The 27,277-nt window shown below is 44.0% G+C and overlaps 1 protein-coding gene across 2 annotated transcripts; it reads right to left on the bottom strand.

Moving 5' to 3' along the window:
* Positions 1-497: 497 nt before the first annotated feature.
* Positions 498-26,410, bottom strand: TRAF6 (TNF receptor associated factor 6). Of its 2 annotated transcripts, none has more exons than XM_029060466.1 (7): positions 26,271-26,410; positions 14,411-14,729; positions 10,877-11,027; positions 9,818-9,976; positions 6,970-7,041; positions 6,147-6,224; positions 498-3,543 (listed from the first exon to the last, which is right to left on the bottom strand). In XM_029060466.1, exons 2-7 carry the CDS (start codon positions 14,704-14,706, stop codon positions 2,665-2,667), a joined length of 1,635 nt encoding a protein of 544 aa, XP_028916299.1. In that variant the 5' UTR covers positions 14,707-14,729; positions 26,271-26,410; the 3' UTR covers positions 498-2,664. The 2 variants fall into 2 exon arrangements, with proteins under 2 accessions (XP_028916299.1, XP_001509071.1); XM_001509021.5 differs by lacking the exon at positions 26,271-26,410 and adding an exon at positions 21,887-21,989.
* Between the last annotated feature and the right edge of the window lie 867 nt (positions 26,411-27,277).

The following is a 27,277-nucleotide window of genomic DNA, read 5'->3' as shown; positions in this document are numbered from 1 at the left end:
GAGGATGAATTTGACACGGGCGAGGTCAGCCTTATGCCTGGATTTCCGTCAGCAGCACTCCACAGCTCGTGCACAGCTAGGGGGATTTGCAGGAAGGAAGGAGAGATTAGAATGAGGAGATATGGTGAGGTCAGAGAATTTTAGGGCAGTAGGAGAGGTTGTCAGCAATAATACCTGCTTAGTAGTTAACAGAATCTCACAAAGGGAGGGCTAGGCAATCGATACATTCCATTGACTGGAAGGGATTGACTGGTTTCCTGTTTCCATTTCTACTAATTTGCAAACAAGTGTTCCCTTCTTAATTTTATTTTTCTCTCTTACTCTAGGAAATGTCAGTGGGTTCTGGTTTTCCAGTTTTAAGGAGTAATCTGTAGCTGGGGCCTCTTGCAGAAGCCAATAAATTAGGGATTTACAATTAACACTCCCAATTTGAGGTTTTTCAATAGCAGAATTTGTGACTTGCCATAAATTTAACATAAAACTTGAATGGGCAGTACTTAAGAGGAAGTGGTGCAGAGAACTTTTATTTAGCTAATATTCCCCAGTGATGCCAAGAGAGACAGAAAACATTTGGAAACGGAAATATTGTCAGTTTAGATGTCAATTTAGTCAAACCATTATGCTCCAACCTTTTGGAGAATGACAGATTTAAAAAAGGCATTTACCTTTCAGCCTACAGCTTGGTTCTAAATCAAGAGCAACCAGAAAACTTGAACACAGGCTTTTTGGTATTACATTGACCTTTCAATAGTCTACAAAGTGTCGTGACTTATGTAAAATGCTTGTTTGGTTGGCACCAGGGCTGTAGTGAAGATTTGCAAGGGAGAGTGGAAATAAATTGTGTTTAAGAGGGGAGTTGTGAGTCATATCTCACTGCTATTGCTGAGTGGACTGTGTGTTTGAGAGTTGGACAAGGAGGGAAATGGAGCAGACTTTCTAGCCACCTTGGAGACTCCACCCATCCTGCACTTACAACCCTAAGGGTGAGAACCCAAACCAAAAGTGCGTGGAGTGGAAGTAGAATGATGAAGGAACTATGCCTCAGGGTCTCTCCCTCCTTGGTATTTTGGGCTTCTCAGCTCTCCATGAAAATAAAGGCCTTTACTTTGTGGGCTAAAAAGGATGCCCTGTTTTATTTTCGGGAGACTGGATCCAGTTTTTCATTATAATCATCAAAAATAAATAGTCGTAAGAACAGTCCCCTGGGAACTTAGTTTATGATGGGAACCTTGTAGTAATATCCCAGAGTATCTCCTGCGAAGCAAGTTAAACCCCGTATGTCCAGAACAAAACAGAAAGCAGTGGCCGAATTCCAACTGGCATTTCCTAGGTGAAGATCCCACAAGCCTCCTTTATTAACTATTTACTAATGATCTGGAGGATTGTGTGAACAGCACCAAGTAAATTCTGAATGATTAAAAGCAAACCTTATCCTAGAGAGCCCACTGTGGGGCACTGAACTTAGCCAACCATTTCCCACACTGCAGGTTATAGTCCCTTATCCCAAAAGGCAACTGACAATGGGCTCCAAATCTGAGCTAACTCTTTTTGGTCTGGTTATAAATCTGTAGTGGTATCTTTGTTTTCCTCTCATGTGTATGTGATTATAAGTTTATAAGTGTATACGTTTATCTTCCCCTTGGATGGTAAACCTCTGTGGTGTAAGTGCTTCTGCTTGTGGAAACTTGTAGCACATTTTTAGCATTAGAAATGTTCAGTCATCTTACACAACAACAGTGATGTGGCAAACAGGATCTCCCTGATTCTCAATATCACAAAGAGAAGAAAAAGAAGGGGGAAATGTGTATAGCTGACACAAGAAATCATTTAATGTCTCTACATGGAAGCAAACACCTCCAACAAGGCTAAAGAATTCTTAATCCAGGATTAAGAGTCACTAATATAGTCACACAAATGAGTGAGAACATTCTATTCAGGGCATATGTTTCTGGGCAAAACTCCTCTAGTTGTGTTGCAAATCACTTTTCGGAAGTCCAAGTGTGGTCACTCCATGTAATTCAGTTGCTGTCTGACTCTATTGTGCATTTCCCCAGGACAAAAGGAGGGTAAATGAGAATCTTTGTCTTCCAAGAACTGTCTTCCAAATCTTTTGAAATTTCAGAATAGGGATAAACCATTGAGAGTTATGTTTGCTAAGAATTTTTCCCCTCAGAGATTTCTATTTCTGGTGAAAGGTTTCATGTAGTAGTTAATTTGTTTACACAGTACCTTGAATACTGTGGAAACAAAACTGAAGTTGGAAGAAAGACGACAGTTCAGGTTAGCTGGAACTTTAGGGTTATACCAAATCTTTTGAGGGAAATCCTACCTTTGATAAGAAGTCAGTTATTTTAACCCAAGAGAGCTCAATCAAGAGTTGTGTTTTGCACAATGAATGTGGATGCCGAAAGGACTATAACATACCATAGACCCTCTCTGGAAAAGCATAGAAACTGATTGAGATTCCCAAGGGTGACACTGCTCCAATACATTTTTTTTTAGCAGGAAGGGAATGAAGAACGAGAGCTATTAGAGGACTGTTTGATCCTCTTGTTGTCCTTTGTTGACTGACTTGTCTGTTGAGAACTTGATTTGGAACAGAAGGACTTTCGTCCAAACAGTTGGAAGTTTTTCAAGCCCTGGGGGAGGGGAGCGAGAGGGCACCTACACCCCTGGATCAGTGCTGCGGGGCTGAAAGCCTTCCCTTCGGGGGCTGCTCATGTCAAACCGTGTTGAGACCTCACAGCGCACCAGTAAAGTGTCATCCTTAATGAAGGCTCTTTGTCTCAGGGCCTGCAGGTGCATAAATGTCACATAGCCAAAACCTTTTGGGTTGCGGTGGATGGTGGGTCGCTGGAAGGCCAGAAGCTCTGGCTTGGTATCCATGATCTCTTCGTGATTCTGTCTGACCGGTGCTTCCGACTGATCAAGAATAGTAAGCCGAATAGTTCCTTGGAAGGGCCAAGGGAGATGACTGTCATACTCCCCTTGCATCGTGTGCACAAATAGAGATATATAGTTGGCACAACGCTGGGCGTTGGGTAACTGCAGGTGCAGGCGCATACAGAGTTTGTAACCTGGCTTACCAGTGTAGAATCCTGGGCTGTGGATGACAACAGGCTTCTCTTCCTCTTGGGATTTCAGATGCATGCCAAAATTGCCAATCTTCCAGATATAAATCCCGTTACACTGTTGGGCCTCCATTTCCGCAATTTTATCCTCTAGCGTTCGGATAGTGCGCTTGAGGTCTACCACGTGGGAACTTTGAGTTTCCATCTTGGCGATCAGTTCTCGAATTTGGTGGTCTTGCCTTACAAGGCGGCCCTCCAACTGCTGGATGGTTTCTTGGAAGTTCTGCACCTCTGGGTGGCAATCATATCCAGATGAGGACCGGGGAAGGGAAGCAGGATCAAATGGGAGGACATCTAGCTGAGGCACGGGGGTCAGAGCAGTAATGCTGATACTGTGGAGGGCTTGGGCCATCATCCGCATGTGCGCTTGAGTATCATCCTGCAGGTGGCGTGCCAATTGATTCCTCTGCATCTAGAAATCAAGAACAGGTTGATATTTAAGGTGCCACATCATGAAATTGAGGAGGAAAGAGGTTTAATCTGCCCCCTCCCCATCAGTGAAAAAATATACCTACTTTGGAAGAACCACAAATTAAATAACTCACAAGAACAGGGGAGGTCTACATGCTACAATCGCTCTCCTTTTTTACATATACCTAATTTCCCATTTTAATCCATGTGGAAGAGAGCAAGGCACATTCTGACATCCTTTGCTGTTGAAGATGATATTCCTTATGTGAAATCCAATCCAGGAGTGCAAGTCTGGCTGAAAATCCAACAGGTATCTGATAATCTATGCCACATTGTTTGAATGTGAAGATATTGCTTTGTTGCATGATGTGTTGGCCAACTGTGGGGGACTGATGCTTCTTTGGAGCTATCCAAATCCTTGCAAAGTCTCCACGCACAAAGAGTAACCTCTCCCCGAACTGCTCTCCACAAGCCCAGCCCACCTGCTACTATACTGTACTTTGGTTAGTGCTCAGTAGGTTGCTCTGTACACAAGAGGTGTTCAATAAATAAGACTTATTAATAGTTTCCTAACAATCTACTGCTCTATCACATTATTTGAGGCTGTGCTTCATAAAATCTTAGATTTTAAGGACTACCTGTAAGGCTACCAGATGCTGTGTAGCACCTTGGTAGCTGCTGTGGATTCTTGCTGGGTCTGTCCACCTCAAGGAACACCTTAGGTGGCATAGTCCAAGCAGGGATTCCCATACTTCTAGGGCTATGGCTAAAAAGCAGGTCTCTTAAGTCCCAGAATTGTGCTCTTTCCACCATGCCAACTCTAAGCCAGTTTAGCTCAGAGGTGACACCGGTACAGTTGTTAAAGAAGCTTCATGTTTTCCCTTGTAGGTTCAGGACTGGGAATGCTACAGTTTTATAGCCCTTCAGGATGATACGATATTTGATATACTGTTCTCTAAGTGTTGGAGTGGATACAAGCATATTGAGTTGGATACAGTCCCTGTCCCACATGGGGATCACAGTCTCAATTCCCATTTTACAAATGAGGTAACTGAGGCACAGAAAAGTTAAGTGACTTGCCTGAGGTCACACAGCAGACAAGTGGCGGCAATATAATTATTTCCATGTATCTTTATGTGTGTGTGTGTGTGTGTGTATTTGTTTGAAGAACACCGTTATCAGGACATAGCTGTTGGTAGATGTATGTCTCAAAGATTTTTGATGCTCATGTCCTGTTGAGTTGAAAGAGTTGACTAATGGACTGGAAACAAACCATATTTTAATTTTAGTTTCCAGGTCCCTTGTGCGTAAAATGTGTTGAACAAGACTGTACTTTACACCAGTAAAAAGGTCAGAAAGATTATTCTAAAGTCTTTTTAACCATTACATTATTTAAAAGGAGTCTAAGATCCTGGCAAACTTTTCAGGGCAGTTTAATTTACTTAGCAGTTGCAAGAGGCCTAATTTGCAATGGCAAATACATCTCTCAAATCCACGATAATGATGATGATTATGGTATTTAAGTGCTTACTGTGTGTAAAATACTGTTGTAAGCACTGAGGTAGATTCAAGTCAATCAGTTTGGACATAGTCTCTGAACTACATGGGACTTACAGTCTAAGTAGGAGGGAGAACAGTTAAGAGGTCTTGGTATTGCTCCCTGCTTTTGTCATGTATCTGCTCACTGCAGAGATCATATATGCTCTGCTACACTTTGGCATAAAACCACAAGAGGATTTTGGTTGTGCAACGTGAACTATATTCTTCAAATTATATTCAGCAGAAAAGATTCTGGTTTGGATCATGTTGGCAATGGAGAGCAGAGAGGTAATCCCATTTTTCTCTGGTTAGTTTCTAATCTTTCTTCTTAAAGATGGTAATTTTGGTGGTACTCCTGAAGCCCTGTGGCATTTCAACATACTGAGCTTCTTCCACATACTGAGCTCATGCTCTTCCTGAGTATTGGATCCCCTCGTTGCTTGCAGCTTTCTGTAGGAATTCCATTAGATCCTGGTTCTTTACCATTTTTCTAGATTTTGATGGGAGTGCCTTCCCCCTAAATTGGAACTACGGCCAAGTTTTCACCTCTTGTCCAGTTTTCTAATGCTTCAAATGGCCTCCACAAAGATGGAATGCAGCACAACAATGTTCTTGTCATCGGTGCAAGATCACCTTTACATATGTGATGATGAATGGGGTTCTGCCTGTACTTTCCAACAAGGTGGTGGCAGTGTGAAAAAGGCCACTAAACCTCTTCCGTGATGAGTAAAAATCCTGGGTTGCATGGAGGTCATCATAACCCTGGATTTCTTCAGTTTTGGCAACCCACCACTGGTCACACACGTTTCTCAGTTTCATCTACACATTCCAGTGCCCCTCTGTGAAGGCCCTAATTTTATAATCTGGAGAGGTTGCAAGTATCACTGATACATTTCTTGTCTTGCGCAAGTACTAACAGCATTTAGAATAATGCCATGAATACGTAATAGAAACTATTTAACACAAACTTTTTTCCAACTTCAAAGCAGATAAGACAACAAAAATCCCATGATGTTATTGTAAAATGCTACTGTTGGCTTTCAGGGTGAAAAGAAGACAATTTACCTTTTCACGACATCCAAATGAACTGAAGGTACAAGGAATTGGAGCTGTTGGACAATCCATATCATAGTGAGTAGGCATCTAAAAACAAAAGAATCATTTTTTGCCTATAGTCAAAGTGTACTTTCTCATTTTGGTGATGAAATTGCAGTTAAAATGAAGATTACAATTTACCTACTTAGTAGACGAAAACATAATGGACTTTTTTTAAAGTCAAGCATTGCATACATTTTGAGAAAAGTCCCATATTATCCCAAAGGCCACTGTTTATTTCCAGGAAAAAATACCCCAACAAGGAATTTTGGCTTAACTGCTGGTATAGATCCCCCTCTAGTGGATTTCAAAGAGAATGGCTAGGAACTTTTCTTAAAACGTTCACCAGGGCTGCCATCGAAGTCGGGGGTCACGTAATCATGTCAAAAGGTAACAGGAATTCTGGTACTGGTTTTTGTCTTTGGCAACAACTCTGTTAGCCTGGGCTCTGTGGCACAGAATGAAGTGGTTTGACTTATGGTGCTCTTCTAACATTCTTTTCACCCTGAAACTGGCAGCTGGATGCAGGACTACGGTATCTCATTGAAATGGGGCTCATGCCATAGCACTGAGCAGCTGGGAAAAATCAGGAAGTGTAGGAAGGAGAGTCAATGAAGGTTAGATGTCTTTTTCTTCTATTGAAGCTTTGGTTGAATGCAAGGACGACCAGAGCTGTGCCTTAGGAACCAGCAGAACAATTTTCTCAGGGAGAGAAACTTTATAAGTTATTAAAGATGGATCTCCCTCAGCCAAGCAGTGAGTGGCTATGATGACAAAAGAACAGAAACTCTACCTGTTCTCGAATGAGCACTGTACTGCAGTATTCACAAAAGACAGATGCCAGTGGACAGTTCTGGTCATGATACTGCATTTAAATAAGAGAAAAAGAAATAAAATTAGCTCAGAGAAAAATAAATCAAACTATCATTCCCTCCCAAGAAAATTAAGAAAAAAAAGAGGCAAAATTATCTTTGAACATATTCCTGGACAAATCAAAAGAGAATTCATTATTATGTTTTGACATTTTTCTAATTTTTCTATTCAAAAATTCATTTTTTTTTGGAGCCAGAAGATTCTTAGTTTGAATCCTAGCAGATGACTTTAAGGGTGCTATGATGTAGTCTACAGCTCTCAAAACTGATTTCTCTTCTTCAGACACATCACCTGAGAATTTGCTTTTTTTTCCAGTAGGGATACTTAATCACATATTCATCCCACATGGTCCTAAGAAAACCTGAAAGACTTCTGAAAGTGAGGAAAGCACCACATAAGCAGAAAGGGGTTTAGGACCAGGGTTCAGATGGTCTGACGTTGACTCTTAACGTAAGACGTGGTCCCACCTGGTTTCTCTGGTGGTGAGACTTGTGAGACTTCAAAAGGAGCCCTATCCTATAGCTCTTCTGATCAGATCAAGCGCTAGGGCTACTGAACTGCTACTTTTTCAGTGATTGGTTTGGCTGATGAGCTACTGTTGATGCTGTACCATTAATTGAACTGATGTGCTGATCCTTGACTTTTCCAGGTTTAATTTTATTCAGCTTGTTGTATTAGCTAAAGGCATAGCTGCCAGAGCCAATTTGAGCATTATATGTCTGCATTACTTTCTAGCATCCAAAGAAAATATTTTAAAGTCTGCAGTTCTGCAAACTCTTTCATTCATTCATTCATTAGTATTTATTGAGCGCTTACTATGTGCAGAGCACTGTACAAAGCACTTGGAATGTGCAATTCGGCAACAGATAAGAGACAATCCCTGCCCAAATGACGGGCTCACAGTCTAATCGGGGGAGACAGACGGACAAAAACAAGACAACATAATCTTGATAAATAGAATCAAGAGGATGTACACCTCATTAACAAAATAAATAGGGTAATAATAATAATAATGGTGGTACTTGTTAAGCGCTTACTATGTGCAAAGCAATGTTCTAAGCGCTGGGGGAATACAAGGTGATCAGTTTTAATCCCCATTTTACAGATGAGGGACCTGAGGCACACAGATGTTAAGTGACTTGCCCAAAGTCACAGCTGGCAACCGGCGGAGCCAGTGTTAGAACCCATGACCTCTAACTCCTAACTGCAGCCCTTCTGGCAAGGAGTGAATGGAATAAATGTATTAACTCCAAATGAGGGGGGAAAATGCAGCTCCATTGATGGATGTCAGAAACAGTACTGGAAGGAAGACAGGTCAGATCTCAGGCCCAGTATAAGGAAATGTCCTGGAATGACTGTTCTGTGGTGTTTCTGGCAAGGCCCTTTTGGGTCAGCCAGCCCCCTCAGCTGCCACCGCTGCCTTCTGTCCATCCAGTTATCCAGCACCACTCCCTAAGCCTCGCTTCCAGGGTGAGATAATGGAGGACCCACTCATTCAATCTCTCTACCCTCTTCTCTCCGTGCTGCTGCCACGGTGTGCTTGAGGCTGGAGCCAAGGGTCAGTAGTAAAGTGCGGAGGAAGATATCCCTGGGAGAGGGAGGGAGACTTTGGGTCCAGCTCTTGCACAGTCAGGACTGGGTGGGGAGAACAGCTCTGGGGGTGGTAGAGATGGGAGAATAGGGAAATGGCCCCTTTCTGGAGGTTTCTGTTCCCTGCTTCAAAGAAGAGATGGGGGCTGGGACAGCTGGGGCACCCGACTCTGGCCCAGCCCAAGACACTGCCATTTTTATCATGGGTGCCTGAAGGAAAGTCCTGGGTGCTCTGGTTCAGTTTTTTTTTAAATTCTTTTTTATTGGGGGGGGGGAGGACGTTGGAGGGGGCAGCATTAGCATGTGCTGGAATGAAAAATCCATTTACCAACCATGGAGTAATCCCCCACACCCTGACTAATTTTAGTCTAGGCTGCTGAATTAGGAAATAATTGACATTCCATATTTAGTGTGGCGTGCTTTCCCTTTAATTAGCTCTCAACTCCTTCCTTTCAATTAACTTTCTTGTTTCTATTTTACCATCTTTGAATGACATAATACACATAACCCCACAGAAAGCGGGAGGACTGGAATTTTGCATTTGTAAAGCATTTGGAAACTGAAAAGAATTGTTCTGTATTTGACAATATTTGAGAAACTCCAAAGAGTGGGTTATCTCATGGACTGAAAGGGACTGAATTTTAATTCCAGCTCCGTCACTGACTGTGTGATCTTATGCACGTTCCTCAGTCTTACAGTTTCTCAGTCACTCAAACAGCGGTATTTACGTAAATTATCTTTTCTTTCAGAAGATAATACTCCAGTTCTCAGCCATCTCATTGTTTACATGGGTGAGTATGGAGATGTCCCTCTCTGAATGAAAGGAAAGCTGCCCACAGATAAGAAAAAGGATGATCGACTGGGGAGAGAGGTCAAAGGTATGCAGCACCTGAAGAGTTGACTAAGGATTAGAAAGCAGGGACATCCCTGAAAAGTCACCCTATATAGAAACAGAGAGCTTTCTGGAGCTGTTAACACTGCTTCTCTAGCAAAAGGGTCACGTAAGGAAATTCTTTGTCTTTTTTCTCCTTTGAAAGAGAGTCCATTACTCCTTGAAGAGCAGTAAAGAATATGGTTATAGTTTTGGATTAAAGAAACACAATCACTAATGCCTCAATGGATTAAAGCAAGGAAAACCCTGTAGTTGAAAGCACCCCAAAGTGCAGATTAGTACATGCCTCTTTATCCTCAAATGCCATTGATAGAGCACAGTTCACACAGGAGACCTGTCGTCTTGGGCACTCACTGACTACGTGATCATGAAGAATATTCTTCTGGAAGGAAATATGGCACTGAGGGCACTCCACCAAAGCATAGTCACAGAGTGACTGATGTTCCTACAAAACGGCAAAACACAATGAGAAAAAAATTATATTTTGCACTCAGGAGGCAGCTTTACCTTTTACTAATATTATTTTCAGAAAGATTTAAGCTTCTGTAAACTCTTAGCAGCCTGGGATCAGGTTTGTTGTGTTTAGTTTGTACAGTCTCATCTCAGCACAATGTGTATGTGATTCAAAAATGCTTTCTGGAGATAACTATGACTTGACAAACTTATGGTGCAGGGAAGAGGGGGGAAGTGAGGAAAGAGGACAATGGTTCATGGTCTCCCACTCATCCAGATGGGAATCAGAGTGCATTAGACCACATGTTCTCCCAATCCAGAAATAAAAATAAAGACAGAGCACATCACGAGTCAGAACACTGTCTTCAAAACATTAATATTCCTCTAGTGGAACAAAATTGGCACACTTACTCCTGGTTAACTAACCCACAAAGTCAAACTCCAGTGTATTTATTTTAAAAGCATATTGAACCACTCTTTTGATCCCTTCATTTAATCCAGAGAATTAAATGGTTTCAATTTGGTTAATCATAAAGTGTATTACTTAGAGGACGAAATTGCAAGGAAAGCTTAAATGAGATGACCAGTTACACTCTAGGCTGACTGACAGACTACTGTGAAAGCAGGATAGCTATATTTATGGGTCAAATGAGCGTTGCCAATAGTTTTCATATAAAATCAACTATGGCTTATACGCTAAGGCTATAAGGAGTGATAATTAAATTTAGAGCATTTTACTATCATTGTGGAATCTGGGTGTGTATGGGGGACTAGACCGGTAAAAATGCAGTATTTATTGTGAGGGCTGGCCCCAGCAGTAACCAAAGGGCCCTCGATACTAAATGGAGTTTCAGGGTTTGAATCTCAGAAATGAAATATATGGATAATCCACCTCTAGTTGCCTCAATTCCATCTTCATCAGGCAGCCTTCATTTGGACATCGCACCATGAGAGACAGGATTTCCCGTTTGGCAAAATTGTCAGGGAATAGTTGATTTTCGAGTAGGATTTCATTGTCTACTGGACATTTATGACCCGCATCTCTATAAATGAGAGAACAAACGATAAGGAAGTAGAGAAAGAAGTGCAACAAAGTCCAACTCCAGTCTAAAACACATACTTATTCTTCACTTTTCTATGGAAGGTTTAATCTGCTCAAATGCTTGATATTACCAAAATGTTTGGAAACAAACAGTTGAAGCAAATACAACTGAAGACTGTCTCGGTGAATTATGGCAGCAATTTTTTAAGTAGCTAAAATAGTCTTGTGCCTTTATCTACAGAAAGGTTAAAGAAGAGAACTTTAGGAATATTGGGTTCAGTAGAAGAGGTTGTCAAAAAATTGCAAATGAATAGAGTGAATGCAGATCTTTCTTCGAAGAAGAGTACAGACCTTAATGAACAGAGCCACAGTATGTGGTATGCCCAGAGTCGTGACAAAAATGCCCATAGGGCATTTCCATTCCGCTCCTCTGATGGTGGCACAAGGTAGCCCAACTGACACAATTAGGCATCTGAGTGAAAGTTGAAGCTTCCTGTCCTGCACCGGGACTGCCAAGGAGGTTAAGGCAACCTTGAAGCTCCAGAGAGTCCAGGGCCAGGATATGGTGCTTGACACAGCTCTGGCCTGATCTACGGATCTCCAGGGACCAGGCTGGGTTGGCCAAGAGCATGATGTAGTCAGGTTTGGGTGGTTCCTGTTGCTTATGATGAGGGAATTGGGCCTCAGTTCCCTCATCTGTAAAATGGGGATTAAGACTGTGAGCCCCATGAGGGACAACCTGATTACCTCATATCTACCCTAGCGCTAGGAGTACCTTCGGCAAGTGCTGGGCTTTTGGACAGGTAATTTTTTACTTTAACTGGAGCTGTTTTTTTTCTTTACACTCCTCTAGACTGTAAGCTCATGATGGGCACGGAACATGTCCACTAATTCTGTTGTATTGAATTCATTCATTCATATTTATTGAGCATTTGCTGTGTGCAGAGCCCTGTATTAAGCGCTCAGAAAGTACAATTCGGTAATTGTACTTTCCCAAGTGCTGAGTATAGTCCTCTGCATAGGGTAAGCCCTCAATAAATACCACTGATTGATTGATTACCACCTCTTGAGCTGCACCAAGCTTGGGACAGACCGGGCCCTGAAAAATCTAGCCCATGCAGAGGTCTCTCTTCCTAAGCATGACTAGTTTAATGACCTTTTCCCTTTCCCTTCCTCCCAGTGGGCTCCCATTTCAGTACCCGGAGCTCTGTAAAATGGGGATTAAGACTGTGAGCCTTAAGTGCTGGGTATGCATTCATTCATTCATTCATTCATTCATTCATTCATTCAATCAATAGTATTTATTGAGCGTTTACTATGTGCAGAGCACTGTACTAAGCGCTTGGGATGAACAAGTTGGCAACAGATAGAGACAGTCCCTGCCGTTTGACGGGCTTACAGTCTAATCGGGGGAGATGGACAGACAAGAACAATGGCAATAAATAGAGTCAAGGGGAAGAACATCTCGTAAAAACAATGGCAACTAAATAGAATCAAGGCAATGTACAATTCATTAACAAAATAAATAGGGTAATGAAAATATATACAGTTGAGCGGACGAGTACAGTGCTGCGGGGAAGGGAAGGGAGAGGTGGAGGAGCAGAGGGAAAAGGGGAAAAAGAGGGTTTAGCTGCGGAGAGGTAAAGGGGGGGTGGCAGAGGGAGTAGAGGGAGAAGAGGAGCTCAGTCTGGGAAGGCCTCATCTTGGAGGAGATGAGTTTTAAGTAGGGTTTTGAAGAGGGAAAGAGAATCAGTTTGGCAGAGGTGAGGAGGGAGGAGGGAGGGCGTTCCAGGACCGCGGGAGGACGTGACCCAGGGGTCGACGGCGGGATAGGCGAGACCGAGGGACAGTGAGGAGGTGGACGGCAGAGGAGCGGAGCGTGCGGGGTGGGTGGTAGAAAGAGAGAAGGGAGGAGAGGTAGGAAGGGGCAAGGTGATGGAGAGCCTTGAAGCCTAGAGTGAGGAGTTTTTGTATCTGGTAGATACAAGATAATCAGGTTGTCCCACATAGGGCTCACAGTCTTCATCCCCATTTTACAGATGAAGCAGTCCAGTTAGAACTGTCCCTTAACCAGGCCAGAAACCATGCTAGCTCCATGTGCGTTCCTAAACTGAGTCATCCTGGTCTGGGAAACTCAAGACCAGAATGGTAGGGTGGATTACTGGACTCATTCATTCAGTAGTATTTATTGAGTGCTTACTATGTGCAGAGCACTGTACTAAGTGCTTGGAATGTACAATTTGGCAACAGATAGAGACAATCCCTGCTCATCGACGGGCTTACAGTCTAATCGGACGGGATGGATTAGGGGTGGACCAATCAGTTCATAGAATTTTCTTTACTTCTGCCATGTTGCTTGATAAGTATGACAATTACGGTGGTTATGAGTTAGGAATTTCACTGAGAACCTAAAATGGCAAGCTTTAGAAGTGCAATATACTGAAACATTCTTTTTTTTAAATTAATGTAGTCCCAAAATTCCCTCTCAGGATCGCAACTGGAGAGTTTCCAGTACTCTACCAGTCTTGACTACGGCAGGGAAAGTCAAGTAGAGACATATCCATCCCATTCCTAGCTTGGAAATCTTCTACAAGTCAAAGCTCACCTGTGCTAGGCAGCAATGGCATGGGAGAGAGTTGAGGGCGGAGACTCAAGTTTACTGCGTGGAAGGAGACAATGGTAAACCGCTTCCATATTTTTACCAAGAGAACTCTATGGATATACTACCGGAATGACTGCAGATGGAGGTGGGGCGTTCTAGAAGAAATGTATCCATGGAGTCGCTATGGGTTGGAGACGATTCAGCAGCATAAAACAAGTTGCAGAACAATGGCCAACTGGTAAGGTAAGATTTTGGGAATTTGCTTTTTGGAGTCATTTTTAGTGTTTTCAACTATTCTCTCACTCTATCTGCACATCTGAATGGCAGGAATTAGCCAGACCATTAATTTGACTGTGAAACAGATTTAAGTTAAGAACAAGGGCTGGGACAAAGATCCATATCTCCCTTCTTCCCTTCTAGTGCTTTCTTAACTGAACATCAACTTTCTCAAGTATGATGGCTCAGAGGCAAAACCAGGGAGTGAAAAGACCTGGATTGTAATCTTAGGTCTGCCATTTGGCTGCTGTGTGACGGTAAGGCAAGTAATCAACTTCTCTGTGACTCAGTTTCCTCATCCATAAAATGGGCATCTGATACCTGGTCTTCCTCCTACTTACACTATGAGCCCCACAGGGGACAGGGATTGTGTCTGACCTGATTATCTTGTATCGACCTCAGTGTTCAGCACAGAGCTTAACATAGAGTGAGCGCTTAATTACCACAACAATAATACTGCTCGGATCCCCGCGCCTTTTGACACTGCAAATCCCAGGCTTTGTTACCTTATGGATTTGACGATGCAAGCTTTGCAGAAGCGATGACCACATGGCGTTTGCACTGCTTCCCGTAAGGCCATCAGGCAGATGGGGCATTCATATTTGCTCTCCAGGGGTGGGTCAAACTCTACGTCGTAGCCCTGAGTCTCGGCCATGAAGGAATTGTGGAGGTTTCCAGTGTTAACACTGCTGCTTACACTGTCGTCTTTGGCTCCGGCGCTGCAGGCACTGGCCATGGCAGCGCAACAGTCACCCTCGGACTGGCTGGCTCCACAGCTGTTTTCACAGTTAAGCAGACTCATAGTAACTGATTGGCCAAGCAGCTCTGCAGAAAACAACAAGAAGGAAACAAGGGTTAATTTTCCTTGTCAATGCTTTTCACTATTTCAGTACCTAAGGCTGTTTGTAACAAACAAACAAACAAAATTACCCCACAGTTTCTACCTATATATGGATAAAGAATTGAAACCCTTCTAGGGTAGTAGTATTTTTTTTGGCCCATTGGGTGCAAAGCACTGGGAATCAATCAGTGGTATTTATTGAGAGCTTACTATATGCAGAGTACTGTACTAAGTGCTCGGGAGAGTTCAATACAACAGAATTAGCAGCAATGTTCCTTGCCCATAACGAGCTTACAGTTTAGAGAGGGAGACAGACAATATAAATAATTTATACTACATAATTTAAAGACATGTATCTATCTAAGTGCTCTGAGAACACACAGATGATGCATAGGTGATGAAGAAGGGGAAAGAAGAGCACAGGATAAGACAGTCACAGGGCTTAGACCCCAAGGGGCTCACAATCTAAGAAGGAAGGAGAGATGATTGGTCGCAGGCACACAAGGAAATTTGAAACAGAAATGAAATATACAAGTGCGACCATAAATACACAAGAGCCTTTTCAGCTGATTAAGACCATATCAAAAAGGAGACTTAACTAAGTTGAAGCCCTAAAAACTTGGGCTATGTGTTGTATTTTCACAAAGGGAATTAAAAGCTTGCCATGTGACCTCGGGCAAGTCATTTAACTTCTCTATTCCTCATCTGTATAATGGGGATTCAATACCTGTTCTCCACCCCAATTAGACTGTGAGATCCATGTGAGATACAGACCATGTCTAATCTGATTACCTGGTATTCATTCAATCGTATTTATTGAGTGCTAGGCATGTACTAAGTAAACACTTAAATTCCACCATGATGATGATTAATTTTAAATGGTTGGATATGACCTAAAATTTTCTCCTCTTAGTTTTGCTCTGGTTCTCATCACCTCAGTGGTTCTCTGAGTTTAGGCAATCAACTAAGTATCAATCTACTTGACAGTTCCTGTATGACTTGGCTCAATTTTTTGTACTAGAGAACAGAACTGTATTTCACTGTAAACATAAATGCATTCTCAATCAGAAGTTTAGTTTTTACATTCTGTGTTTACAAGTAGCTGGTTGGATCTCGCATTCTCGATGCACAGGTTCTCGCTTGTGCTTCCTGAATACTCTAAATTTGCTACTCTTGAGTACTTTAACACAACTTTCCCCTTCAAGGCAACCCCTCTATTACAGGAGAATTGAGGGCCTCTACAGCATTTGTAATATTGTTAATACCCTGGTGGGGATAGGGGTGAAGTGAGCTTTTCCTTGAAACAGCAATGAACTTGATAGGGGTGGGGAAATTACTCTGCCCCAACTGCCTTTATATTCAATTTCAGTACTATATTAGGCAGCAATCACTACATTAGGTTCACCAGTTAAGGAAACTGTATACTCTTGTACTTATTATAAACTATTTAAAAACTATATACTTTTGAATCACGAAAAAAATATTGAGAGCCTAACTGCTAAATTCTCACTGACTTAAGGGTTATGGTACAGGTTTACCTACCAGTGTTTCCCAAGACTACAATTATGGACTGAGAAAAAGGCCTTACTAAAGGTTTTCCATAGGTATTACTAAAGACTTACCATGGGAACAAAATCTTTGTGATGGCTTTATTGATGTTGCAAGGACTAGCTTCTCCTTCAAACTCTTTTTATTTTTTTTAAATTCCCAGCATTTAAATAATTTTTAAATAATTCCCAGCATTATTTATCTTATTTCCTTATATTTATTTGTAAGCTACTAATTTGTAATCTATGTTGGCGAGTTTTATCTACTTTCATTTCCTTCCAACAATTTTTTAATTCATCAACGTACATATTTCTGACCTCCACTGAATTGCCAACTCTTAGAAATCACGGAACATGTACTATATGTCATTCAATCGATGGTATTTATTAAGCACTTAGTATGTGCAGATCACTGTACTACCCAGTTGGGAGACTACAATACAGTAAGTAGACCCAATCCCTGCCCTCAGATAGCTTACAAACTAGGAAGGGAGAGAGACAATAAAATAGAAATAAAGGAAGCAACTGATTATGAAAATATATCCATAACTGCTGTGGGGATGGAGTCAATGCACAAGTACTTAAGGGGTTCGGACCCAAGTTAATTGGTGATGCAGTAGGGAGAGGAAATAGGATGGGGAGATGAGATTAGTCAGGGAAATTTTCTTCAAGGATATGTGATCTTAATAGGGCTTTGCTGATGGGGAGAGAAATAGTCTGTCGGATGTGAAGGAGGATGCAGAAGTTCCAGCAGAAGGGTGTGAACAAGAGGCTGACAGCAAGAGAGATGAAATCAAGGCACAGAGTATGTTCAGATGAGTGAACTGTGCAGGCTGGATTGCAGAGGGAGAGAACTGATCGAGGGCCACAAAGTCAATGGTGAGGAGTTTCTGTTTGATGTGGAGATGAATAATAAATGTGGTTTTTGTTAAGTGTTTATAGGTGCCAAACACTGAACAACGCAGTGGGGTAGAATCAAGATAACGAGGTGCTACATGGGGCTTACAGTCTAAGTACAAGGGAGAATGGGTATTTAATCCCCATTTTGCAGATGACAAAACTGACGCAGAGAGACAAGATGGTCTAATAGATAGACATGAGCCAAGTATTAAGAGGACCTGGGTTCTAATTCCAGCCCCACCACTTGTTTGCTGTATGGCCTTGGGCAAGTCATTTCACTTTTCTCTTCCTCGGTTACCTCATCTATAAATTGGGGACTAAGACTGTGTGCCGCAAGTGGGACATAGACTGTGTCCAACTAGATTAGCTCGTATCTACCTCAGTGCTTAGTACAGTGTCTGGCACATAGTAAGCGCTTATACAAATACCACAAAAAAAAGGTAAGTGGCAGAGGCACAATTAGAACCCAGACCCTCTGACTCCCTGTGCTCTTTCCACTTCTCTATGGGCAAACACTGGAGGTTTCTGGGTAGGAAGACGTGAGCAGAGCGGCATTTCAGAAAAATTATCTGGGCAGTGGAGTGAAGTATCGACCAAAGAGGGTTGAGGCTTTACATATACTTCTGAATATTCTTCAAGCATGTTTCCCAAGGGCCTACAACTGCAAAGAGTGTGCACTCAATAAATAATAATAACGGTAATAATAATAACCGTGGCATTTGATAATAATGATAAATGTAGCACTTACAATGTGCCAAGCACTGGACTAAGCACTGCGATAGATACAAGATAATCAGATCCCACATGGGGCTCATGGTTTAAGTACGAGGGAGACCAAGTATTGAATCCCCATGTTGCAGATAAGGGAACTGAAGCACAGAGAAATCAGGTAGCTTGCCCAAGGTCACAAAGCAGACATGTGGCAGAGCAGGGATTAGAACCCATGTCCTCTGACTCCCAGGCTCATGCATTTTCCACAAAAATTCTGGATCTAAATTTATGAGGTGGAAGTAGAACATCTTGAAGAAACTGAAAGTAGGATCTTGACTTCAAGTTCTAATTTTAGGTCTTAGGTAACAGATATCGGAAGGAAAATGCTTCTTCAGATGGGAGAATGCCATATTTTCCTCATAGAAAGTTCACTTGTTCAGACTTCATGAACCCAGAATTCTAAATAGTCATGTTATTGTGTATGTATCAACAACCATTGTTTTTGTATACATGTGTGCACACATATAATAAGATGAGTCAAAACCATGAAAATCATTTTGCACTTTCTACTATTTATCAACTGCAGCCTCATGTTTAATTTAGTAATTACTTAAAAACTTAAACTGGTCACAAAATGATTAAGTAGTGATCCACAGACTATAACTATTCAACAGAATTAAAAAAGATTAACAGAGTTACGGGTCAGAAGCAACAAAAGAAAACTTTGATACATTTGAAAGAGGATAGTCATACAATCTTTTAAGGTTTCGAAGAAAGTTTTTGGGTGGATATATTGTTGGACTTAGTTGTTCCTCAAATTAGAATGATTCTTTTGTAGGTGCGATATTTTACAGAAAGTTAAACATCCTAGATTTGAGGTCTATCCATCTTGGACAGGGAAGATGACAAGTGAAATCTTTCATTATGACCATTACCTTCTGAAGGAAGAAGGAAGGGGGAAACTAGAGAATTTCTCCCAAGCTAACTTCCAAGTTTTGTGATTTTATCTAGGATGTAGATTTCTTACAGCAAATAATTCAAGCAAGAAGCTGCTCTTCCAAAGTTAATGGGAAGGGCCTATTCATTCAGAGTGGGAGTGATTTTCTCTTTTAAATGACATAGAAGAGGGACATTCAGTTGCTCCATTCAATAAGCAATGGTGTCTACAACCACCTAGTAAATGACAGGAGAAAATTGACAAACTTTTTTTCAATTGTTTCAAGAGGAATCATTAAAGACAAATGTATCTTCATTCATACTTATTGAGCGCTTACTATGTGCAGAACACTGTACTAAGTGCTTGGAATGTACAATTCGGCAACAGACAATCCCTGCCCAACAACGGGCTCACAGTCTACTAAATAATTCAAAATCATAGTTTATTTTGGTTGGTTAACAAAACAACACAGATTTTCAGAAAGGTGAAAAAGTCAAAACAAAAGCCTATTTTCAGCTTAGCTACACCAGGTAAATTTTGGGGAGATTTTTTATTTTTAGATATCTAGGAGTTTCCAAAACTTGTCTATTTGTACTCTTTTACTTGGGGGGCGGGGGAGGGGCAATACGAGAAGCAGCGTGGCACAGTGGAAAGAGCACGGGCTTTGGAGTCAGGGCTCATGAGTTCGAATCCCAGCTCTGCCACTTGTCAGCTGTGTGACTGTGGGCAAGTCACTTAACTTCTCTGTGCCTCAGTTCCCTCATCTGTAAAATGAGGATTAAGACTGTGAGCCCTACGTGGGACAACCTGATTCCCCTGTGTCTACCCCAGCGCTTAGAACAGTGCTCTGCACATAGTAAGCGCTTAACAAATACCAACATTATTATTATTATACTATAATTTTACAACAATGAGATAACTTATGTAAAAGAACTCACTAGAGAACAAGAAAAATGTTGTTCAATTTTGCCCTCAATTTCCACCCTCACCCCCTCTGCCCCCCTAGGGTGTCTCATTCATCTAAAACCAACAGTCATTTTATTTGTTATTATGAACCCTACAGAAAGTTTAAAAGACTCAAAGGTCTTTTTTTTTAAAAAAAGGTTTAACACTTCCTCAATGACTACTTGGGAAAAAAAAAAGGTCAAACAACCAAAGATATGATTTTGGAAAAGGAACTTGATTTTTGTACTGCTATTTAACATCAATCGTAAGGCTTTTATGAAAACACAGTGAGTTACATCTTTATTAAAAAAGAAATCCCTTCATACTTTAAGCACAATCAGTTCCAGATTTCAGGGTCACTAACTCCATCACATTTGAAAAGTACTGTGCTCCAAGAATGAACTCATCAGAAATGCATGCACTTCAATGGGAGTTATAACATTAGGAATGGAAAATTAGGTCAAATATGTAATGACTACATTTATTCATAAGAATTCCATCAAAATATACTTTCACTACCATTACTGTTTTTGTTCACTTTGCCCTTCCCTTTGGAAAGTAAAATAAATACTTTTAATTATTCAAGTCCATTCAAGGAGTGTGAAGTTGGAAAGAAGACTGCTGAAAAGCTTCAAAAATGTTCACAGTATGGAGATTTTGGGTATTAATAATCACAGGGATATGTACATAACTGCTGTGGGGCTGGAATGACGATTAAGTGCTATCGTCATTGGGACGTATGGGAAGCAGCATGGGCCTGGGAGTCAGAGGACCTGGGTTCTAATTCTGACTCCGTCAATTGTCTGCCGTGTGTGTGTGTGTGTCCTTGGACAAGTCATTTTCCTTCTCTGGGCCTCAGTTTCCTCAATGAGAAATTTGGGATTAAATTCTAGTTCTCCATTCTACTTTAGATTACGAACCCATGTGGGGACAGGGATGGTGTCTGACTTTTTTTTAAAAAATGGCATTTAAGTGCTTACTAAGTGTCAAGCACTATTCTAAGTGCTGGGGTAGATACAAGTTAATAAGGCCAGACAGAGTCCTTGACCCACATGGGGTTCATGGTCATTATAGAAAATATATTATCTTGTATAGTCTTATCTTATTATCTTGTTATAATTATCTTATCTTATTATCTTGTATAGTCAAGTACTGTACTAAGCGCTGGGGTAGATTCAAGGTAATCAGGTCGGACACAGTCCTTATCCCACAAAGGGCTCACAGTCTTAATCCCCATTTTAGAGATGAGGGAATTGAAGCACAGAGAAATTACGTGATTTGCCAAGGTCACACAGCAGACAAGTGGCAGAGCCAGGATCAGAACCTCAGTCGTTCGAGTCCCAGGCCTGTGCAATCTCTACTATATTTCATTACCAAGTCGCACGGGGGGAAATCCTCCCAAGCAACTGGTTCATGATAGACCAGGCAACAGTTCTCGATCCATTAGCAGTATTTATTGAACTTTTTTGTGTGCAGAGCACTTGGGGGAGTATAATATTTAATGGAATGCTATTTTTCCATCTGGAAATAAACAAATCATTATTGGGGCAGTTTTGGGATGATAAGGAGAGCAACCATCACAATGTCCCTTAAAGCAACCCACTGCCACTATTTGAGACCTAATTAGAAGTTGGAAATTAAGTGCTTACTCTGTGTCAAGCACTCTTCTAAACACTGGGAGAGTTAATCACATTGGATACAGTCCCTGCCCCAAAAGCGGCTCATAGTCTAAGCAGGGGGTGGGCACTTTCCCATTACCCAGATCTGTACTTTATTTTAATGTCTGCCTGTTTGCCTCTCTAGTCTTGCTCTCCATTCTGCATCACCTGTACCTTTCCAGCACTTGATATTCATCCTACCCTCAACCCCACAGCAATGACGTACATATCCATAATGCATTTTGTTCGCCTCCCCATCAGGAATGTAAGCAGGGAAGGTGTCTACCATCTCTATGTATTGTAGTCTTCCAAGCACTTTAGTAGAGTGCTCTACATACAGTAAGTACTCAATAAATACCTCGACTGATTGATGGATTTGACTAAACTATTGACCTAACCCAGGAATGACAATTCTTATCTTCTTGACACTTCAACATACATACTTCAGTTGAGATTTCGACTTGCTCCCATTTTTACATGATTCATAGATGGTTGCCGAAGTCATTTCCTGATTCAACGAAAACTGGATTACTTTTGAGTTTATTTCTGCAATAGGAATGATACCTTTTTAATTATTTTTTTAAAAAAAACTAGTGGTATTTGTTAAGCGCTTACTATGAGTCAAGCACTGTTCAGTGCTGGGAAAGACAGAGGTTGGTTACAAGACTGATATGGGGCAGGCAGTCCCTGTTGTCCCCACGGAGTGCTTGCAAGGATTTTCCCTGGCTGCTGGATTTTCCCTTGCACGTTTCCCACCAACTGGAATCATTTTCATTCTTGCAAATTGTCATGATCTACCCCAAGGCCATACTCAAAAGACAATTACCCCATTCCTCACTCTGTATGCCAAAATAATCTGCCTTCTGCTGCTGTCCCTTGTCAAGGGCTACTGACACAACGTTTGTGGTTCCACTTCATTGGAGCTTTGAAGTCTTTCTTCTGTACACTCTGAGTATGACATTACGAACTTTAGAGAAGCAGCGTGGTATAGTGGAAACAACACGGATTTGGGAGTCAGAGAACCTGGGTTCGTCTCCTGGATCTGCCATTTACCGGCTGTGTGACTTTGGGCAAGCCACATAACTTCTCGGTGCGTCACTTACCTCATCTGTAAAATGGGGATTAAGACTGTGGGACATGGACTGTGATGGACCTGACTTATCTGCAACTACCCCAGCACTTAGTAAAGTGCCTGGTACAGAATAAGTGCTTAAATACCTTACAAGACAAAAATAATGAAGGCTGAGCCCGGTGTACGCGCTTCAATGCAAGTGCCGCCAGCGTTTCTATTTTAAGGGCTCCCCTCTGCTCCACTTCTAGCTTTGAGCCTTGAACTTCCCACATTTGAAAAATGGTCTTAATAAGGAAGATATGGAGTTTCAAATGTGAACCGATTGCTTGATACACTTTTCCCCATGTACAGAGCCACCTGATAACTTTCAGCCTAAAGCACATCACATGCAAAATGAATTCCCACCACAGACCTTGAAATAATTTTCTCCTTGAGTCACTCTAAAGGTTAGACATGGGTCTCTCTTAGTCATGGAAAAATGGACATTAATAAAGACACTAGAGTTAGAGAAAAAGTCACAAGGACACTTCTAGCTACTTAACCATCACCCAGAGTCCTAATTCTTGGAGAAATGAAAGAGAAAACCATGAGGATCAAAGTGGAAAGATTCACAAATACAATTTTGGGGAGGCTGACAATCAGAGCGCAAACTCCCATCTAGACTGTAAGCTCGTTTTGGGGCCACTTAATTCTGCCAATTCTGTTGTATTGTACTTCCCCAACCGTGAGAATTGCAGTGCTCTGCACACAGTAAGTGCTCAATAAATATGACTGATTGACTGATGGTATGGCGGTACTGATGGCCCACTGTTTTTGATGGCATCATGGCCATAGGCCTTCCTGGAGACACAAAGCAACTTCATCCCAGGAGCTGAAGAAACTAAAGCTGGATTAGGTGCTTTCTCTTCACGCCTGAGGCAGTCCTAACTTTGCTAAGTGGAGTTCCCCTACAGTTGATGATAATAATAATGGTATTTGTTAAGCACTTACTTCGTGCCAGGCACTTTACTAAGTGCTGGGGTGGATACAAGCAACTTGGGTTAGACACGGCCCCTGTCCCATGTGGAGCTCACAGTCTCAACCCCCATTTTACAGATGAGGTAAGTGAGGCCCAGAGAAGTGAAGTGACTTTCCCAAGGTCACACAGCAGAAAAGTGGCAGAAGTGGGAGTAGAAGCCATGACTTTCTGACTCCCAGGCCCCTGCTCTATCCACAAGGCTATGCTGCCTCAACTACCAGGAACAGCATTATCAACCTACTATGTGTTAATGAGGAGTACATCTCCTTTTATTCTATTTATCTTGATGATGTTGTCTTTTGTTTTGCTCTGCTTTGCTTTGCTGTCTGTCTCCCTCGATTAGACTGTGAGCCCGTCATTGGGCAGGGATTGTCTATCTCTGTTGCCTAACTGTACATTCCAAGCGCTTGATACAGTGCTCTGCACATAGTAAGCGCTCAATAAATGCTACTGAATGAATGAAATGAATGGAGGGAGAAAGAGTCTTATGTCAACAAAACTTTTCTTTTTGCTCGTCAGCTCACTCTGTCTGCTTTAACTCAGGAGCTGGGAGTTCCTGTAGAGAAGTCCTCACACAAAACTGCAAATCCTCAGAGGGGCTTATGGGGAGGCCTAAGGCTCAGTCCTGCTCCCCACTGACGACACCTCTCTAGTTTATTCATTCAATTGTATTTATTGAGTGCTTACTGTGTGCATAGCACTGTACTGAGCGCTTGGAATGTACAATTCAGCAACAGAGAGTGATAATCCCTACCGACACCGGGCTCACAGTCTAGAAGAGGGGGGAGACAAACACCAAAAGAAGTAAACTGGCATCAACAGCATCAATAGAAATGAAGAGAAGCAGCGTGGCTTAGTGGAAAGAACCGGGGCTTGAGAGTCAGGGGTTGTGGGTTCTAATCCTGGCTCCGCCACTCGTCTGCTGTGTGACCTTGGGCACGAGTCTCACGTGGGACACGTGGGACAACCTGATTACCCTGTATCTACCCTGGCGCTTAGAAGAGCGCTCTGCACAGAGTAAGTGCTTAACAAATACCAACATTATTATTATTAAAGAGAATTATAGGTAGATACGCATCAAAACAAGTCAACAGGCATTAGTGTAAATAAACAGAGTAAGCGTTTAACAAATACCAACGTTATTATTACCACCTCTCCCTTCCCATCCCCACAGCACTGTACTCGTCCGCTCAACTGTATATATTTTCGTTACCCTATTTATTTTGTTAATGAATTGTACATCGCCTTGATTCTATTTAGTTGCCATTGTTTTTACGAGATGTTCTTCCCCTTGACGCTGTTTAGTGCCATTGTTCTTGTCTGTCCGTCTCCCCCGATTAGACTGTAAGCCCGTCAAACGGCAGGGACTATCTCTATCTGTTGCCGACTTGTTCATCCCAAGCGCTTACTACAGTGCTCTGCACATAGTAAGCGCTCAATAAATACTATTGAATGAATGAATTATTATTATTAAAGAGAATTATAGGTAGATGAGCATCAAAACAAGTCAACAGGCATTAGTGTAAATAAATAATAATAATAATGTTGGTATTTGTTAAGCACTTACTATGTGCAAAGCACTGTTCTAAGCGCTGGGGGCGGGGCAGGGGGGAGATACAAGGTAATTAGGTTGTCCCACACGGGCTCACAGTCTTAATCCCCATTTTACAGATGAGGTAACTGAGGCCCTGAGAAGTTAAGTGACTTGCCCAAAGTCACACAGCTGACAAGTGGCAGAGCTGGGATTCGAACTCATGACCTCTGACTCCAAAGCCCGGGCTCTTAAACAGAGTAAGCGCTTAACAAATACCCACACTATTATTATTATTATTATTAAACAGAATGATCGATCGGGACAAATATACACCAGTGCCGTGGGGAGGGGAAGGGGGAAGAGCAGAGGGAGGGAGAAAGGGGAATGGGGAAGAGAGAAAGAGGGAAAGGGGGGCTCGGTCTGGGAAGGCCTCCTGGAGGAGGTGAGCTCTCAGGAGGGCTTTGAAGAGGGGGAGAGGGCTAGTTTGGGGGAGGTGAGGAGGGAGGGCGCTCCAGGTTAGTGGTAGGCCCAGGGTGGGCCGGGACAGGTGTGAGCAGCACCGGGGGAGGGAAGTGTGCGGGCAGGGTGGGAGAAGGGAGGGGAGAGAGGAGGGGGTCGGGGGGGGGACCCGACTTGGGTCTGAGGGACACTTGGAAGAGTGAGTTGGAAGAGGAGGAGCAGGATGGGCGAGGGGTCCCGGGGGTCCGGGGCGGAGCCACAAGGGGCAGCTCCGGGCTGGGGAAGGGGGAGGGAAGGACGAAAGGAGGGAGGGAAGGACGAAAGCAGGGAGGGACGGGGCCTGGGCCTGCTCCTCCTCCTCCTCCTCCTCGACCCCCAGCAGCCGCAGGATGTAGACAGGCGGCCCTCCCTCTCCCACACTGCGTCCGGCACCCGGCGAGCGCTCGGGACATATGGACTGCGTGCGGGGCGGCCGGAAAGGCCAAGGCCGCGGGGGGCAGGACGGGCCGGGGCAGGACGGGCCGGGGCAGGACGGGCCGGGGCAGGAGAGGCCGGGGCAGGACGGGCCGGGGCAGGACGGGCAGGGGCAGGAGAGGCCGGGGCAGGACGGGCCGGGGCAGGAGAGGCCGGGGCAGGACGGGCCGGGGCAGGAGAGGCCGGGGCAGGACGGGCAGGGTCTCGGGTCCCGCCGCCCTAAGCCCCGGGCCCCCTATGACGTCAGCCGCCCGAGCGGCCGCAACTCACCGTCCCCAAGCTCCGGGCCCCGCGCCGGCGCCGACGCCGCCGACGCCGCTTCCGCCTTCCCGGACGGGGACCGGAGCGGAGGGAGAGGAGGGAGCGGAGGGAGGAGTGCACTCCCCGCCACGCCCGGCCCGGACGGACTCCCTCCCCGGCTCGGCTCGGCTCGGCCCGGCCCGGCCCGGCCCGGCCCGGCCCAGAGAGCGGCCTGGGGCTCTGCGCGCCCACCACCACCACCACCGCCGCCGCCGCCGCCGCCGCGCCACGCCCCCTGCCGGCCAGCTCCCGCCAGCGCCTCCGAGCCCGCGTCCCACCGCGCCCCCTGCCGGCTAGCTCCCGCCAGCGCCTCCTGGCCCGCGCCCCCTGCCGGCCAGCTCCCGCCAGCGCCTCCTGGCCCGCGCCCCCTGCCGGCCAGCTCCCGCCAGCGCCTCCTGGCCCGCGCCCCCTGCCGGCCAGCTCCCGCCAGCGCCTCCTGGCCCGCGCCCCCTGCCGGCCAGCTCCCGCCAGCGCCTTCTGGCCCGCGCCCCACCGCGCCCCCTGCCGGCCAGCCCCCGCCTGCGCCTCCAGGGCCTGCCCCCCGCCGCCCCCACGGCCCGCCAGCGCCTCCTGGCCCGCGCCCCGCCGCGCCCCCTGCCGGCCAGCCCCCGCCAGCGCCTCCGGATCCCGCGGACTCTCCCGGACCAGCACGGGCAGCTCCCTGAAGGCGGCCCGGAGACCTGCCCATCGCAACGTGCCGGGCACTCCATTCGCTCCATTCATTCATACTTATTCAGCGCTTTCTGTGTGCAGAGAGCTGGAATAATGATAATAATAACGGTGGTATTTATTGAGCGCTTACTACTACTACTACTAATAATGCTGGTATTACTATGTGCGAAGAGCTGGGGTTGATACAAGGTAATCAGGTTGTCCCACGTGGGGCTCACAGTTTAAATCCCCATTTTACAGATGAGATCACTGAGACCCGGAGAAGTGAAGTGACTTGCCCAAAGTCACACAGATGGCAAGCGGCA

This window comes from Ornithorhynchus anatinus, chromosome 3, assembly GCF_004115215.2.
Source record: "Ornithorhynchus anatinus isolate Pmale09 chromosome 3, mOrnAna1.pri.v4, whole genome shotgun sequence".
Lineage (NCBI taxonomy): Eukaryota > Metazoa > Chordata > Mammalia > Monotremata > Ornithorhynchidae > Ornithorhynchus > Ornithorhynchus anatinus.
The sequence above is the reverse complement of the archived record's forward strand: the minus strand, read 5'-3'. Positions and strand labels throughout refer to the sequence as shown.

Bases quoted from the DNA above. Each gene is read 5' to 3' on its own strand.
- TRAF6 (XM_029060466.1), bottom strand. From the start codon at position 14,706: ATGAGTCTGCTTAACTGTGAAAACAGCTGTGGAGCCAGCCAGTCCGAG. The intron at 9,977-10,876 runs GTGGATTATCCA...GCCGTTTTGTAG, and splicing joins TGGAATTGAGGCAACTAGAG to GAACATCAGTCACTCTGTGA. The intron at 6,225-6,969 runs GTAGAGTTTCTG...TTTTGTTTTTAG, and splicing joins CAGTGCTCATTCGAGAACAG to ATGCCTACTCACTATGATAT.